This window comes from Photinus pyralis, unplaced genomic scaffold (genome assembly GCF_008802855.1).
Source record: "Photinus pyralis isolate 1611_PpyrPB1 unplaced genomic scaffold, Ppyr1.3 Ppyr1.4_LG9, whole genome shotgun sequence".
Classification (NCBI taxonomy): Eukaryota; Metazoa; Arthropoda; class Insecta; order Coleoptera; family Lampyridae; genus Photinus; species Photinus pyralis.
Genome location: NW_022170878.1, coordinates 16,591,082 through 16,607,372, shown reverse-complemented (window position 1 = coordinate 16,607,372; position 16,291 = coordinate 16,591,082). Strand labels below are relative to the sequence as shown.

General features: G+C 40.6%; 1 protein-coding gene across 2 annotated transcripts in view; it reads right to left on the bottom strand.

The window, feature by feature from the left end:
* Positions 1–1,182: 1,182 nt before the first annotated feature.
* LOC116181082 (alpha-catulin-like) overlaps positions 1,183–16,291 on the bottom strand; it is a 67,681-nt gene continuing 52,572 nt past the window's right edge. For both annotated transcript variants that reach the window (XM_031501340.1, XM_031501341.1), the window contains exons 2-6: positions 6,064–6,241; positions 2,550–2,710; positions 2,287–2,496; positions 1,832–2,236; positions 1,183–1,780 (exon numbers count right to left, since the gene is read on the bottom strand). In XM_031501340.1, the coding sequence (XP_031357200.1) occupies positions 1,241–1,780; positions 1,832–2,236; positions 2,287–2,496; positions 2,550–2,710; positions 6,064–6,241 (1,494 nt within the window). In that variant the 3' untranslated portion in view covers positions 1,183–1,240. The remainder of the gene's footprint in view (positions 1,781–1,831; positions 2,237–2,286; positions 2,497–2,549; positions 2,711–6,063; positions 6,242–16,291) is intronic.

Here is a 16,291-nt window from a genome sequence, read left to right as displayed (position 1 = left end):
CCAAAATTAGTGAGAAAAAGTGTTTTCCCGAGAAATTTTGGAGCAGTCGATTTTTGGTAAAAAAAGGAAGGTAAATAACTGCCTTTTTTTGAGGCCGAAAAAAAAATGTCTGAGATCGACCGGGAAAAAACATTTTCTTATAGAGTTTGGCCCGTAGAATCCATAATTTCAAACAGTTCCAAGATTGGACTACTAAATCAAAAGTTACAGCCCTTTGAACTTTTTGTCGAAATTTGTAATTAGTCCATAACTTTTGATTGAGGGGCCTGATCGAAAAAGTACGAATCGTTTTGGATTCTACGCACCAAAATTAGTGAGAAAAAGTGTTTTCCCGAGAAATTTTGAAGCAGTCGATTTTTGGTAAAAAGGAAGGTAATACACTGCCTTTTTTTGAGGCCGGAAAGAAAAATTGTCTGAGATCGGCCGGGAAAAAACATTTTCTTATAGAGTTTGGCCCGTAGAATCCATAATTTCAAACAGTTCCAAGATTGGACTACTAGATCAAAAGTTACAGCCCTTTGAACTTTTTGTCGAAATTTGTAATTAGTCCATAACTTTTGATTGAGGGGCCTGATCGAAAAAGTACGAATCGTTTTGGATTCTACGCACCAAAATTAGTGAGAAAAAGTGTTTTCCCGAGAAATTTTGAAGCAGTCGATTTTTGGTAAAAAGGAAGGTAATACACTGCCTTTTTTTGAGGCCGGAAAAAAAATTGTCTGAGATCGACCGGGAAAAAAACATTTTCTTATAGAGTTTGGCCCGTAGAATCTATAACAGTTCCAAGATTGGACCAAAAGATCAAAAGTTACAGCCCTTTGAACTTTTTCACTGGACGTTGCCTCTAGAAATCGTCATGCCTCTTATATGAGCCGTGGTTTCAGGTGCTTCTCTGGTTATTTGGCCCTTTTAATAACCTCACAGGGTTTTAGGAACGATTAGGAGCAAGGGCCTTAGAGAGTACTTAAAAACCTGTAAGGATCATGCCATGTAAGAATGTTTGAGTGTTTCCAAGAGGGATCCAAAGGGATTTTAGAAACATTAAGCTTTTAAACACCACTTTTGAACATCCCATCAAAATCGATAGGTTACCTGAATTATACCTGTAAATCAATAAATACTGCCAAATGCGTCTGCTTTATTTATGATGCAAACGTTATAGGTTACAATTTAAGGAACCTTGCACTAAAATGGGAATTTTTGAAATTCTTAAAAAAAGGGGCGGGGCGAGGTGAGGTGAACTTCAGCAACTCACCCCCGGTCTCGGCAAAGACATGTAAACTTGCTTCTCGGGTCGCGCCTGGCTCGCTTCGATGACCTCCTTAACGACCGACGTGACATCGGAAACCAGCCACTGATACATGTCGGCGAACACTTCTAGATTTTCTTGAGCAATTTTACTACCAGGATGCGCGGCCAACGACTTGGCCGCTGTGATAACCTGTGGTCCGTATACTCTTAAATTAATTTCGGTGAATCTTGCGGATACTTGTAACGTTTCGGAGACGGCTACGTGTCTCAGCAATTTACAAACTTCCAAAATGTGATCTATGGAATCGTGAAAGGCCCCCGAGGTGTGGTGTAAACGATCCAGTTCTGGGATAAGAGCGTGCTGCCGTATAGTTCCGACAAGCTCCTGACTTTGCTTAGTCGATGTGCTGAGCTCTTGAGCTTGTTGCAAGGCGGTTTGAGCAAGTTCTCTCGATAAATCTTTTGCGGCGGTTAAAGCGGATGATACGCAAGAGTCGAGCTCGGGACAGCTCGTCGCGCCATCTATTGCCATCTGCAACAAAATGCTTAGTGCTGCGCCGAACGTTTGTGCGCCGACGCTCACCAGGTTCGCGTATAAACCGAGAACGTGATCCACTTCGTCCTTCACTCTGTCGATGCCGTCCAAAATGGCTTGGCGGTGTTCGTGGCTTGTATAGGCACTGTCTGTAAAGTCTTGTGTACGTTCCAAGACGGCGTCTAGAGCCGCCGGAAGAGTATCTTGGTAAGAGGGATCTAAACTAACTCTGCAAAGCTCTAACACGTTCTGTAAACGTCGCATACAAGAATAAACCGTGCTCCGTTCTACTTCGACATCTTCACCCTGTATTGATTGTGAGCAAGGCTCTACCGAATTCAAAACGCCGTCCTTAACGACGTAGTGAATCAAGTCCATAGCTCGCCGCATCTGACAAAACACCGTATCCCGGTTCTCTCTGGCGGTCGTACTGTCCGGATGTCTGAGGCAAGTCTGCAATCGGGCAGGTTAACGTTCAGAATCGGAAGCTGGGGCGCACTTACCTTACTGGAGGTGAGAAGCATCATCGTCGACCGTTCCAGCACCTGCCTCGCGGCCGCCATCTGCGCCCTCCGCCGTTCGTCCTTGAGATCGTTCTGCCTATCTCCGGTCAGATGCGCCAGTTCGACCATTTCGGCGCCGAACTGACTGAACGCCTTCACGAACTCCGTAAAGTTATTTACCGATTCTAGACGACCTAAGCTACGTTGCACCTGAAAAATCGGCGCCGTTAGTAACGCCCCTCCCGAAACAGTCGGACGCCCACCTTGTCTTTTGCTAACAGTAATTGCTTAACAACTACGATATCTGCTAATAGAAGAACTCTAGTCACAGATCCGAGAAGGCATCTGGCAGCTTTCACTAGCACCGTTCGATCGGTCATGATTTCTTCTTCCGCTTCCTCGCATATCCTTTCAATTGCGCCACCTGTAAACAAAAATTAAAATTCAATACCTGTGACTTGAAGGGGGTACTGTAACGGTATTTATATCAAATGGGGAACGTATCGAATTTACACTCGCATGGTTACGGAGAACCCACATCTACGTTTGACCTTTCAGTGACACTGATTTTAGCAGAGTTTCAAACCCACGTCTACGTTTGACCTTGATTTTCAATCGGACATACATTTCTACTAAAAATGACGGTAAACACCTCCAAAGGTCTTATTGTTAGTACATATACAAGGGCGAGTCTGGGCCAGTTCAAGGTGCCACCTGCCGGTAACATTGGAAAGTAGGGCACGGTGAAGTTCAAAGGTCATCTTCCATGGGACTGTTGCCTTGGAAAGTAGGTCAAGGTGCAAGGGTATTCGTTTTCAAGGTCATCAAAGGTCTGCGGACCCATTTTTGTATTATATTTAATTTTCAAGGTTATCAAAGTTCAATGACCTCAAATTTTTGCGGTTTAATAGTCCATTTTCACAAGTCAATTACCCTTTTTTTGGTGGTGTCATATTTCAATGTTGCCACGTTTTACTTCTAAGGTTAATGGTCCCATTTTTAATGTCATCCAAGGTCATCCACGTTCAATGACCTAATTTTTGTCGTATCTTACTTCACTTTCAAGGTCAATGGTCCCATTGTTCTGGTGTCATTTAATTTTCAAGGTTATCAAAGTTCAATGACCGATCCGGAAAATGGAGGAGTGCTCGCGTCCAACCAATGACCTCTCAACTTGGGACCCTATTGCCGTTTCACAGGAGGAATGTCGTGTTCCCCAGAACCAACCGTGTCGGAGTTATGACTCCAGGCCATCGGGGCTTCCTTAGCGCCCGTACAGGGTGGAAGAATGCACCACACCCGACGGAAAACGCTCCAGGTGCGCCTACTGCCGTATGCCGGGCCACGTTAAAGAAGACTGTCGCAAGAGGCTCCCACGGAGACGTCAATGCCCCATACTGAAAGTGGAAATCGAGAACACCAAGGGAGGTGCATACCTGGACACAGGGAACAGATAAAGCCTTGTGGGGTTGAAGCTTAATACTCTCTTTCAGGGTACAAAGATTATAAAAAAAGATTTTGAAAAGATTTTGAAGAGATTTTGAAGAAATTTTGAAGAGATCTTGAAGAGATCTTTAAGTGCTCCTGAGGAGATCTTGAAGGGCTCTTGAAGCGATTTTAAAGGACTTTGGAGGGATTTTGAAGAGATTTTTTGGAGACCTTCAAGAACATTTGAAGGAACTGAAGAGATTTTGAGGGAATTTTGAAGATTTGAAGAGATTTTGAAGAGATTTTGAGGAGGAGACCTTCAAGAAAATTTGAAGAGGCTCTGAAGCGACTTTTTGAGGGGATTTTGAACAGACTTGAAAGATACCTTGAAGAAATTTTAAAGAAACTATCAGAGACTGAAGAGACTTTGAAAATACTTTGACGAGACTTTGAAGAGACTTTGAAGAGATTTTGAAGAGACTTTGAAGATATTTTGAAGAGATTTTCAAGAGATTTTCAAGAGATTTTTTGGAGACCTTCAAGAAAATTTGAAGAGGCTCTGAAGCGACTTTTTGAGGGGATTTTGAAGAGATTTGAAAGAAACCTTGAAGAGACTTTAAAAAGACTTAAAAGAAACTATGGGAGACTGTGAAGAGACTTTGAAGAGATTTTGAAGAGATTTTGAAGAAATTTTGAAAAGATTTTGAAAAAATTTTGAAGAGGTTTTGTAGAGATTTTCAAGAGACCTTTAAGAAAATTTGAGAGGCTCTGAAGCGACTTTTTGAGGAGATTTTGAAGAGACTTGAAAGAAACCTTGAAGAGACTTTAAAAAGACTTAAAAAAAACTATGGGAAACTGTGAAGAGACTTTGAAGAGATTGAAGAGATTTTGAAGAGACTTTAAAGAGATTTTCAAGAGATTTTCAAGAGATTTTGAGGAGGAGACCTTCAAGAAAATTTTAAGAGGCTCTGAAGCGACTTTTTGAGGGGATTTTGAAGAGATTTGAAAGAAACCTTGAAGAGACTTTAAAAAGACTTTAAAAAAACTATGGGAGACTGTGAAGAGACTTTGAAGAAATTTTGAAGAGATTTTGAAGACATTTTGAAGAGATTTTGAAAAGATTTTGTAGAGATTTTGAAGAAATTTTGAAGAGGTTTTGTAGAGATATTCAAGAGACCTTTAAGAAAATTTGAAGGAACTATGAGAGACTGTGAAGAGACTTTGAAAAGGACTTGGAGACTATTAAGAGACTTTGAAGGGACTCTGAAGGGTTTTAAAGAGCTTTTGAAAATATGTTGAAGAGATTTTGAAGAGTCTATGAAGAGATTATAAAGAGAGGTTCGAGGATTTAAAGAGAATTTGAGGAGATTTTGAGGAGACCTTCAAGAAAATTGGAAGAGGCTCTGAGGCGAGTTTTTCGTCGAGAGTTAAGGGCTCAAAACTGTTTTGCAAGCCTCGTTGGTAAAAAAGGCACGAAACCATGGCCTTACGGCCTGTTTCTAAAGATGTCGCTGAAACTGGAGAATTCTGCTAGTTTGAAGAAGATGAAGTTTAAGAAGATCCGGGGGAAAGCGAGGAGAAGTACCGGGCAGACCTCAGAAACGTCGCTAGTTTCAAAAATGTGCTTGGGATCCATAGTTTCCACAGGGAAAAAACTCAAAAAATGCAGAGAGAAGAAAAAATCAGGGAAATAGATGTGGCTTGCGAAAAAGGCGAGGGAGCATAGGAAGGAGGAGAAGTTTGAGCGGTTAAGGACTCCCAAGAAGCCAAGTTCAAAGCCTGGGTGATATACCCTGGGAGATATAACGAAACTATGAAATTATAACACCCTGTAGATCAATAAGGAAGCGTTTGCGGGTTTATATGAACTTATAGTCATAAACTAACCCACAGAATTCTCCCGGTATATCATATTTAGGAACACCCTGTATAAACATTCCTCGACTTGTATTGCCCTCAGCAAATGGGTGACCAATAACTTCGGATCAATAAATCCTGAACGATTGATATGTGTCACGTCATAAAAAATAAGGGTTAGAGGTCGTTAAAAACACACAATGGGGTGTGTATGGGGTACGGAAGTGATTTATGATGAACCTAATTTTATTTTTAAAAAAGAACGGTGTAACTTAATTTGAAACACTGCAAAAGTTAGGGCTACTTTACGATAACGGTTAACAATGAACCTTTCGACCCCTCTAAAAAATTTGAGGGAAATGGCTTTCTTCCTTCTCATAAAAGTGAACTACGGGTGTCTTATTGTACTCTTACATTATCTTTATCACAGCCACTTCTCGAAATTAAACTCGTAAAACTGCCAGCGGAGCGAAATAAGAAATGGGAACGAACCTGCTTGTCGGGCCTCTTTACATGCCTCGTACATTCCCTGTCGCACCTCCGAATAATCGTCGGCGATGGTCTCGCCGACGGTGACGAAACGCTCGATGGCCATGTTGACGGCCTGTCCGACGCGTGCGACGGCCGACGATCGTAAGGCGCTTCCATGCTGTTCGACCAGTGAAGAAATCTGCAAGCAAGAGCAGACGCAATTAGCGGCGATCGTGTTATCGAGTGAACGAGGTTTGCGTTAAATTTAACCGAAAGGCTTTTCGAGTGCGATTGAAACGACGATTAAAACGTGTAAAGAACGGGCAAAGTTTAATTAAGATAAATGAAGTTGGAACTTTTAAAAGTGGCACTTGTTCTCTAATGGTTTAGTAATGTTAAGTGCGCAGTCTGGCTGAAATTGTAGATAAAAAAGTCGGCCGAAGAATCGACAACTTCGTACAGGTTGATACGGTCGAAGTAGAATATTTAGACCTGATCAATTCATACGGATTAACAACAATTTTTCCATTCGTTAATGCTGCTTAATTCAAAAGTGGGGCCTGTCGAAAACACACAGCGATGATTAATTGTCTATATAAATAAACATCAATCTATAATAATTAATCTCGCTGACAGCTTACGGCCATTTATTATAAACGTAGAAACGTCACCTGGGCAAATTCGGAATTAAGTTCACGAATGACAAATTTATTCGTATTTTAAATTAGAATCCCGAATCAGCTCACTTCAAGATATTTAAATAGGCTGATTCTGATACCAAGACTTTTTTCTTTTTCATTTCAAAGTCAAATCCGCCGAAATTAATCTTCTTTCGAGATAATAGGCTTCTTATTTATTTGTCTTCCGCACGCATAAATTCTTGTGACCGTACTAATTCTGTAACGGTCGCGTTTCGAGTTTATGCGACCATTAAAAAGTTTTGATGGCTTCGTTTACTTCGGTGGTATCATTTCTCAAAGTGACGTGCACGAATACGGGATAAAATTGTTAATCAAAGTCGGATTCCGACTGATACGAAATGCGGTCAATTACGACGTAGGTATGCCGGCGGAAATTAGTGAAAATCGATGCTGGAATCGAATATTTTCAATCAGAGCTACCCTTGAATCACTAGTTTCTGCCTATTAAGGTAAAAACGACTCGTAAAACGCTTTATTCGTTATCGCCAGTGATTAATCTTTAATCGACGCGATGGCGCCCTGATTACGTTCTAGAAAATTCGCTACAACCAGTGGTATCGTATCAATTCCGCACTAAAAGTCGCCGACAAGCACAAATTGACTTACCGTCAAGAATACGGATGTGTCACTCGAAAATGTGAGATATTTATGAGTTTGACTTATCCAATCTCGTTTCCATTCGCCGTGTATACCGGGATCGTGAATGAGATGTCAAGTACAGTAATGAATCTACAGAAGATCCATTCTAAAAATGACATCCGCAACTTCAATCTTGATAAAGCCTTCATTCGCCATGTTCGTCGTGCGGCTTTCTTTTTTTAATTCCTTTTCAATTTGGAGTCAATCCTTTTATGGTGGGAAAGTGGGTCGCGTTTTTCTTTAGCTATATGGGTGGAGTGAGCAATTTTAGGGTTTATTAATGAGGAGCAGTCACGATTTAATTTGCGTTCGCTGTCGGACGGCGACCATTAGTCAAAAGGAGAAAAATTCGATTCGTCGAGAAACTCCCAGTTAAAGTAATTGATCGTGTTGCGTACTTGCAGCAAAGAGAAAGGGCGCCCGCATTTGTAACAATGACAATGAAAAAAGCTAGAACGAAGGATGATTGTTGAGGGTTTCATAGAAAGGTTTTTTTTGTTATGCGTGGCGTGAATAACACCAAACAGTTCATTTATCCAGCGTCTATGCGTGGGGTGGCCTACATTCCTTCGCTCTTTATGTACTGGAATAAAAGAGTCGCTGGGTGTGAATAGGGAAGCGGCGTTAATGTAGCACTTCTATATTGAAAACGTAGTAAAGGAGTCGATATGGCAACCAGATTCCGTTTGGAACAGTGTTCCTGTGTTCAGCGTCTCTCATTTATTGACCTAAATTCTCCTCCTTCTCACCCCTCACTTTCAGGGTCAACTTGCAGAATTCGGAAAGCAGCTCATCCGAGGATCGAAAAACGGAACATTCAAGGTCATTCGAAGTCATTGTAGTGGAAAATTACATAAGTATTCGAGGTCATCCGAGGTAATTGACCCCCATAATTTTTCAAGGTCATCCGGAGACATTGACCCCATTTTTGAGGATCAAACTAAATTTTCAAGGTAAGATGAAGATAAGACGACATAACGAGAAGAAATTCCCCTCCTCACCCCTCGGTCACTTTCAAGGGTCAACTTGCAGAATTCGGTAGCAGCTCATTGGAGGATCGAAAAGGGAATATTCAAGGTCATCCGAGGTCATTGACCCCATTTTTGTAGAGGAAAATTACATAAATATTCGAGGTCATCCGAGGTAATTGACCATAATTTTTCAAGGTCATCTGGAGACATTGACCCCATTTTTGAGAATCAAACTAAAATTTCCAGGTCATCCGAAGTCATTGACCCCAAAAAACTTTGTCATCCGCGGATCAGATCATGAGAAGAAGAAATGAAGAGGAGATGATATGACGAGGGGATAAGGTGAAGATAAGGCGATATAACGAGAAGAATTTCCCCTCCCCCTCAACCTCGGCTACTTTCAAGGATCAACTTGCAGAATTCGAAAAGCAGCTCATCCGAGGATCGTTAAACGGAATATTCAAGGTCATCCGAGGTCATTGACCCCATTTTTGTAGAGGAAAATTACCTAAATACTCGAGGTCATCCGAGGTAATTGCCCTCATAATTTTTCAAGGTCATCCGGAGACATTGGCCCCCATTTTTGAGGATCAAACTAAAATTTCAAGGTCATCCGAAGTTATTGGCCCCACAACATTTTTTAGGTCGTCCGCGGATCAGATCATGAGAAGAAGAAATGAAGAAGAGATGTAGTGACGAGGAGATCAGATAAAGATAAGGCGACATAACGAGAAGAAATTCCCCTCCTCTTCGCCCCTCAGCTACTTTCAAGGGTCAACTTGCAGAATTCGGAAAGCAGCTCATCCGAGGATCGAAAAACAGAATGTTCACGGTCATCCGAGGTCATTGGCCCCATTTTTGTAGTGGAAAATTACATAAGTATTCGAGGTCATCCGAGGTAATTGACCCTCATAATTTTTCAAGGTCATCCGGAGACATTGACCCCCATTTTTGAGGGTCAAACTAAATTTTCAAGGTCATCCAAAGTCATTGGCCCCACAAAATGTTAAGGTCATCTGCGGATCAGATCCTGAGAAGAAGAAATGAAGAGGAGCTGTAGTGACGAGGGGATGAGATGAAGATAAGGCGACATAACGAGAAGAAATTCCCCTCCTCCTCACCCCTCGGCTACTTTCAAGGGTCAACTTGCAGAATTCGGAAAGCAGTTCGTCAAAGCATCGAAAAACGGAATATTCAAGGTCATCCAAGGTCATTGACCCCATTTTTGTTGTGGAAAATTACATAAGTATTCGAGGTCATCCGAGGAAATTAACCCCCATAATTTTTCAAGGTCATCCGAAGACATTGACCCAATTTTTGAGGATCAAACTAAAATTTCAAGGTCATCCGAAGTCATTAGTCCGACAAAATTTTTTAGGTCATTCACGGATCAGATCATGAGAAGAAGAAATGAAGAGGAGATGTAGTGACGAGGGGATAAAATGGAGATAAGGCGACATAACGAGAAGAAATTCCCCTCCTCACCCCTCGGTCACTTTCAAGGGTCAACTTGCAGAAATCGGAAAGCAGCTCATTCGAGGATCGAAAAACGGAATATTAAAGGTCATCCGAGGTCATTGACCCCATTTTTGTAGTGGAAAATTATATAAGTATTCGAGGTCATCCTAGGTAATTGACACCCATAATTTTTCAAGGTCATCCGGAGACATTGGCCCCACTTTTGAGGATCAAACTAAATTTTCAAGGTCATCCGAAGTCATTGGCCCCACAAAATGTTAAGGTCATCTGCGGATCAGATCCTGAGAAGAAGAAATGAAGAGGAGCTGTAGTGACGAGGGGATGAGATGAAGATAAGGCGACATAACGAGAAGAAATTCCCCTCCTCCTCACCCCTCGGCTACTTTCAAGGGTCAACTTGCAGAATTCGGAAAGCAGTTCATCAAATCATCGAAAAACGGAATATTCAAGGTCATCCAAGGTCATTGACCCCATTTTTGTTGTGGAAAATTACATAAGTATTCGAGGTCATCCGAGGAAATTAACCCCCATAATTTTTCAAGGTCATCCGAAGACATTGACCCAATTTTTGAGGATCAAACTGAAATTTCAAGGTCATCCGAAGTCATTAGTCCGACAAAATTTTTTAGGTCATTCACGGATCAGGTCATGAGAAGAAGAAATGAAGAGGAGATGTAGTGACGAGGGGATAAAATGGAGATAAGGCGACATAACGAGAAGAAATTCCCCTCCTCCTCACCCCTCGGCTACTTTCAAGGGTCAACTTGCAGAATTAGGAAGGCAGCTCATCCGAGGATTGAAAAACGGAATATTCAAGGTCATCTGAGGTCATTGACCCCATTTTTGTAGTGAAAAATAACATAAGTATTCGAGGTCATCCGAGGTAATTCACCCCCATAATTCTTCAAGGTCGTCCGAAGACATTGACCCCATTTTTGAGGGGTTAGACTACATTTTCAAGTCATCCGAGGTCATTGGTCCCACAAAATCTTAGGGTCATCCGAGGATCAGATCATGAGAAGAAGCGATGAAGAGGAAATGTAATGACGGGCGGGGGAATAAAATGTGGATAAGACAACATAACGAGAAGAAGACGAAGATATGACCAGGACAAAACAAATGATAGAACCAGAAGTCAAAAATATAAATTGAGGACGAAAAAGGGATGAAAGCGCGTGAGAACGATGACGAAAAAATGAGGAAGAGAGAATGAAACGACTAGAGGACGCAATGACGACAGAGTGAGATAACAAGAGGAAGGGGATGAGAATGAGAAAACGAGCGGGAATATAAGGTAACCAGAGTACGAAGAAAGGGTATAAAAGCGAGAAACGTAGACGAAAGTAAGAGATGATGGAGAACGAGAACTTAAAGATGATACGATAAGAAGAAGGCGATATGAAGAGTAGAGGTGATGACAAAATGGAAGAGATTGAGAAGGAGAAGGCTTTACGACGGAATGATGAGATGACTAGAGAAAACCAAAGTCGTCTTCACACAAAAGATAAAAACCAGATGGAACTTAATCATTCGAGTGACTCCATCACCAGCAAAGAGGTAATGTTGTGGTGCATATAATAGGCAGCACACATTGCACCACAAAATAGCTCAAATAAGGCGCGAATAGGACGTGAGGGAGGGGGTAAAAGATGTTAAAATCAAAAGGGTGGAAAATGACTGCTTACTTCGCTTTCACGATATTGATAATATCGATAACTGTTTGGTTATTTTACGAAATTTTCATTGGAAACGTTCCTTTGAGCATTTCCTCCAGTTAAAAGAATTTAAATTAATATTGCGTTTACCATTTGGAATTCCAACAAACACAGGAAAACATTATTTGTAAAGTTTCAGCAAATTTGAGCGAACTTCTGAAAACACGAATACCGACTGAAACTGCGGGGGCGGCGGCGTGTGTGCATTTCTCTGACTAACAAAGGGAGATTTATATGAAAGTTTCCAAGAAACTTTCTACCGGCGGGTATTCGTTCCCAAACGTATTTTTAAGATAAACAATTCGGAAAATTCCTAGTATGCCAGTAAATCACGTGTGGCCGCAATATAATAGTCAAATTCGACTGGAAGGGGTGGCTTTCATCGTGTCCTCAAATACTCGTTGAGCCTATTCACAATTTTTCCATTAACGCTTCGACGCCTTATGAAATACGTGCAATTTTCCAAATTTTGAATGCGAGGATTTCGACGAGTTGCCAAATCTGATTTTGTCTGACTATTTGCGTAACGTTCAAGAAGAGCGAAGATTCTGTGTAAATCGTCTTTAATAATTTCGGAAAAGTGAAATCTGCATACGTTACTTTGACGTAATCAACTCATACGGCTAAAGGAAGAATCTGAGCGAATCTTTAATTGAATTTTTAACTATGCCTAACACAAAGGTTATACAAACAGAAGTCTTGTCCGTTTAATTATCCCCGCGTCCCCTGAGAATAACAAGCGGCGAGTTGATAGCATCGTTTAATTAACGTTGTGCCGCTCGCAGATTTGGTTTTGAAAGATTAACGACGAGCATAAACAAACGCGGACTGCAACAGTAAGCCGACGACGCTTTTCACTTTACGGCTAGTAAATCTTTTTTAAGTAGCCCGAAAAGACGCTTTAAAGGATTACATATTTCAAGGCGCGAATTAGATAGCGGTTTAGCACGTCACACTGTGCGAGCACTCTTTTAACATTGTCGAAAGAGGGAGGCGCCATTTCCTAAATTTTCTACTTTACTAATGCAAATCATGTTTTTGCGCTATACAAAGTTCTGAATAAAAGATCATTGCGCTACCGTATAAGTTGATTACATCAAAATATGTACATTTCATCAACCTTTCCCGAGTGTACCCCTCTCGATCTTCTAATGGCTTCGTAAAGCCTCGAATTAATTTTTCTGTAATATGAGCGAGAGCAGTTGGGGATGAATAAATTAACTAGTCCGCTTAAATAGGAAGTGTGGAGTAGCCGTATTCTCGCCTTCATTGAGAATGGTAAGTTTCGCGGATCAATATTAAAATCCTAGCATTCACTTCGTAGCAAGTTGAAACGACGCCGTTTATCACAAGCAATTGTAAGGACAAAGCTGTCTGGCGTGGATGTATAAAATGGGAATAGGCACAATAACCGCGAAAGTGTTTATATTCACATCGTGCAGGCGCATTTCAGAGCTTCCGCCTCTATTGTTGCGTAAATCTAGATCTTAAATTCTCAGTTCATTTGCGTAAAGTGCACTCCCCATTTTTTTTAAGTGAAAAAAAGTGTTTCTTGACGACTGTAACCTTTGGGATTGGTTCATAATGGAAGCGATTAGCAATGGCATACTTTCCGATGTGATGCGATTAATTGTAAGCAATTTCTAGGGTCATGTTTACTGGAATACCACCAGGAGAAAGAGAGGGATTTAATGTTCATTTCGTCATAAAACCTTCGTGTACTGGGGGCTATTTCATAGCTTTATACCCCCCCGGTAATATGTTCTATTTCATTCTATTCCCCCCTCGACCCCCAGTAATATGTTCTCCCCCAAAACGTTCTGGGGGGTATAGGATACTCTCCAGGAGACAGAGAGAGATTTAGTGTTGTTTCTTCATAAAAACCTTCGTGTACTGGGGGGTATTCCATAGCCTCAGACCCCCCCCCCCCCGGCAATATGTTCTGCCCCATTCTATAGTCCACAGACACCCAGTAATATGTTCTCCCCCAAAACGTTCAGCGATAAGGACCCTTTTCAGAAATGATGGTGTTAAGTGGTCGGGGCACTACACATTTCGGCCTTTGGGGAAAAATATAGAAACGGGAGTCTGGAGGGTATAGAATAAAACTTTTGTCTACTGGGGGGTATTCCATTGGGGCCTGTAGAATCCATAATTTCAAACAGTTCCAAGATTGGGCTACTAGTTCAAAAGTTACAGCCCTTTGAATTTTTTTTCGAAATTGGTTTCTAGTCTATAACTTTTGATTGAGAAGTCTGATCGAAAAAGTACGAATTGATTTGGATTCTACGCACCCAAATTAATAAGAAAAAGTGTTTTCCCGAGAAATTTTGGTGTAGTCGATTTTTGGTAAAAAAGGAAGGTTATACACTGCCTTTTTTTGAGCCCCGAAAAAAAAATTGTCTCAGATCGACCCGGAAAAAAATTTTCTTATAGAATGTGGCCTGTAGAATCCATAATTTCAAACAGTTCCAAGATTGGGCTACTAGTTCAAAAGTTACAGCCCTTTGAATTTTTTTTTCGAAATTGGTTTCTAGTCTATAACTTTTGATTGAGAAGTCTGATCGAAAAAGTACGAATTGATTTGGATTCTACGCACCCAAATTAATAAGCAAAAGTGTTTTCCCGAGAAATTTTGGTGTAGTCGATTTTTGGTAAAAAAGGAAGGTTATACACTGCCTTTTTTTGAGCCCCGAAAAAAAATTGTCTCAGATCGACCCGGAAAAAAAATTTTCTTATAGAATGTGGCCTGTAGAATCCATAATTTCAAACAGTTCCAAGATTGGGCTACTAGTTCAAAAGTTACAGCCCTTTGAATTTTCTTTCGAAATTGGTTTCTAGTTATAACTTTTGATTGAGAAGTCTGATCGAAAAAGTACGAATTGTTTTGGATTCTACGCACCAAAATTAATAAGAAAAAGTGTTTTCCCGAGAAATTTTGGTGTAGTCGATTTTTGGTAAAAAAGGAAGGTTATACACTGCTTTTTTTGAGGCTCGAAAAAAAAATTGTCTCAGATCGACCCGGAAAAAAAACTTTTCTTATAGAATGTGGCCTGTAGAATCCATAATTTCAAACAGTTCCAAGATTGGGCTACTAGTTCAAAAGTTACAGCCCTTTGAATTTTTTTTCGAAATTAGTTTCTAGTCTATAACTTTTGATTGAGAAGTCTAATCGAAAAAGTACGAATTGTTTTGGATTCTACGCACCAAAATTAATAACAAAAAGTGTTTTCCCGAGAAATTTTGGTGTAGTCGATTTTTGGTAAAAAAGGAAGGTTATACACTGCCTTTTTTTGAGCCCCGAAGAAACAATTGTGTCAGGTCGACACGGAAAAAAAAATTTCTGATAGAATGGGGCCTGTAGAATCCATAATTTCAAATAGTTCCAAGATTGGGCAACTAGTTCAAAAGTGACAGCCCTTTGAATTTTTTTTCGAAATTGGTTTCTTGTTTATAACTGATTGAGAAGTCTGATCGAAAAAGTATGAATTGTTTTGGATTCTACGCACCAAAATTAATAATAAAAAGTGTTTTCTCGAGAAATTTTGGTGTAGTCGATTTTTGGTAAAAAAGGAAGGTAATACACTGCCTTTTTTGAGGCTCGAAAAAAAAATTGTCTCAGATCGACCCGGAAAAAAAAACAGGGAGTCCTGGAGGGGATAGAATAAACCCTTCGTCTACTGGGGGTATTCCATACCCCCCAGAGATATGTTTTCTCCCAAAACGTTCAACCATAAAGACTCCTTCCAAAAATGTTGATATTAAGTGATCGGAGTGCTTAACATCTTGGGGGAAAAATATAGAACCGGAAGTCTGGAGGGTATGGAATAAAACCTTCCTCTACTAGGAGGTATTCCATACCCCCCAGGCCCCCCGGTAATATGTTTTCCCCCAAAATGTTCAGTCAACAATGGCGTTATGTGGTCAAGGGAAATATCGGCTTGTGGTAAAGTCAGATGTTCATAGAAGTAGCAACATCTGACAATTATTCCAGTTGTTGATGAAAGTATTAAAAAAAAATTAGCCCTTAAAGACATCCCTTAAATTTTCCGGAAATTCTTATTAGAAAATGTGGCAGAGTTGGCCTTGTCCCAGACCTAGTCATATAATACGCCATTTAGATGCGTAAATCTAACCCTTCGCGAGAAAACCCGTCCAGTTCATACTTTCGAATCCCTCTCGCGCAAACACGCGCCATAAAAACGTATTGGACGGCTTGATGTGATCATAAAAGTGGGCATAAATGGCTTAGCAAAATTGCGAGTGCTAACGTCCCGGTTAATTACTCTCTGAACTGCCGCCGAACATGCTTCATTTTCAGGCGACGACGCTCGAAAACCCAAGTTTACAGCTACTAACTGGATTGCCCTCTTTATTTCATTAAGGTACGTCACCGAGGGAAGTTGCTGTTGACAGGTTTTACAATTGACAAAACCTCATTTGAGATTCGGCAGTCTATTTTGACCTAACAAATCCCTACGGTATATGGATTAGTGGTATCTAGATGAGACCAACTCATACGACGTTAGTGAAGCTATAGAAGTAAGGGCGAGATTAGTATAAACTCTATTGATTTCAGTAGCCGATTACCTTGAACGTGTTTCTTGAAAGTTATTTATATTCTCTACGCTACATTTGTGCGGTAGTAATAAAAGTACAGATGACAGTAAAGACCATAACTTTTTACGTCTTACGTACGCACATGTATGCATAAAAGATTATTTACATGAAGATATTTACTACC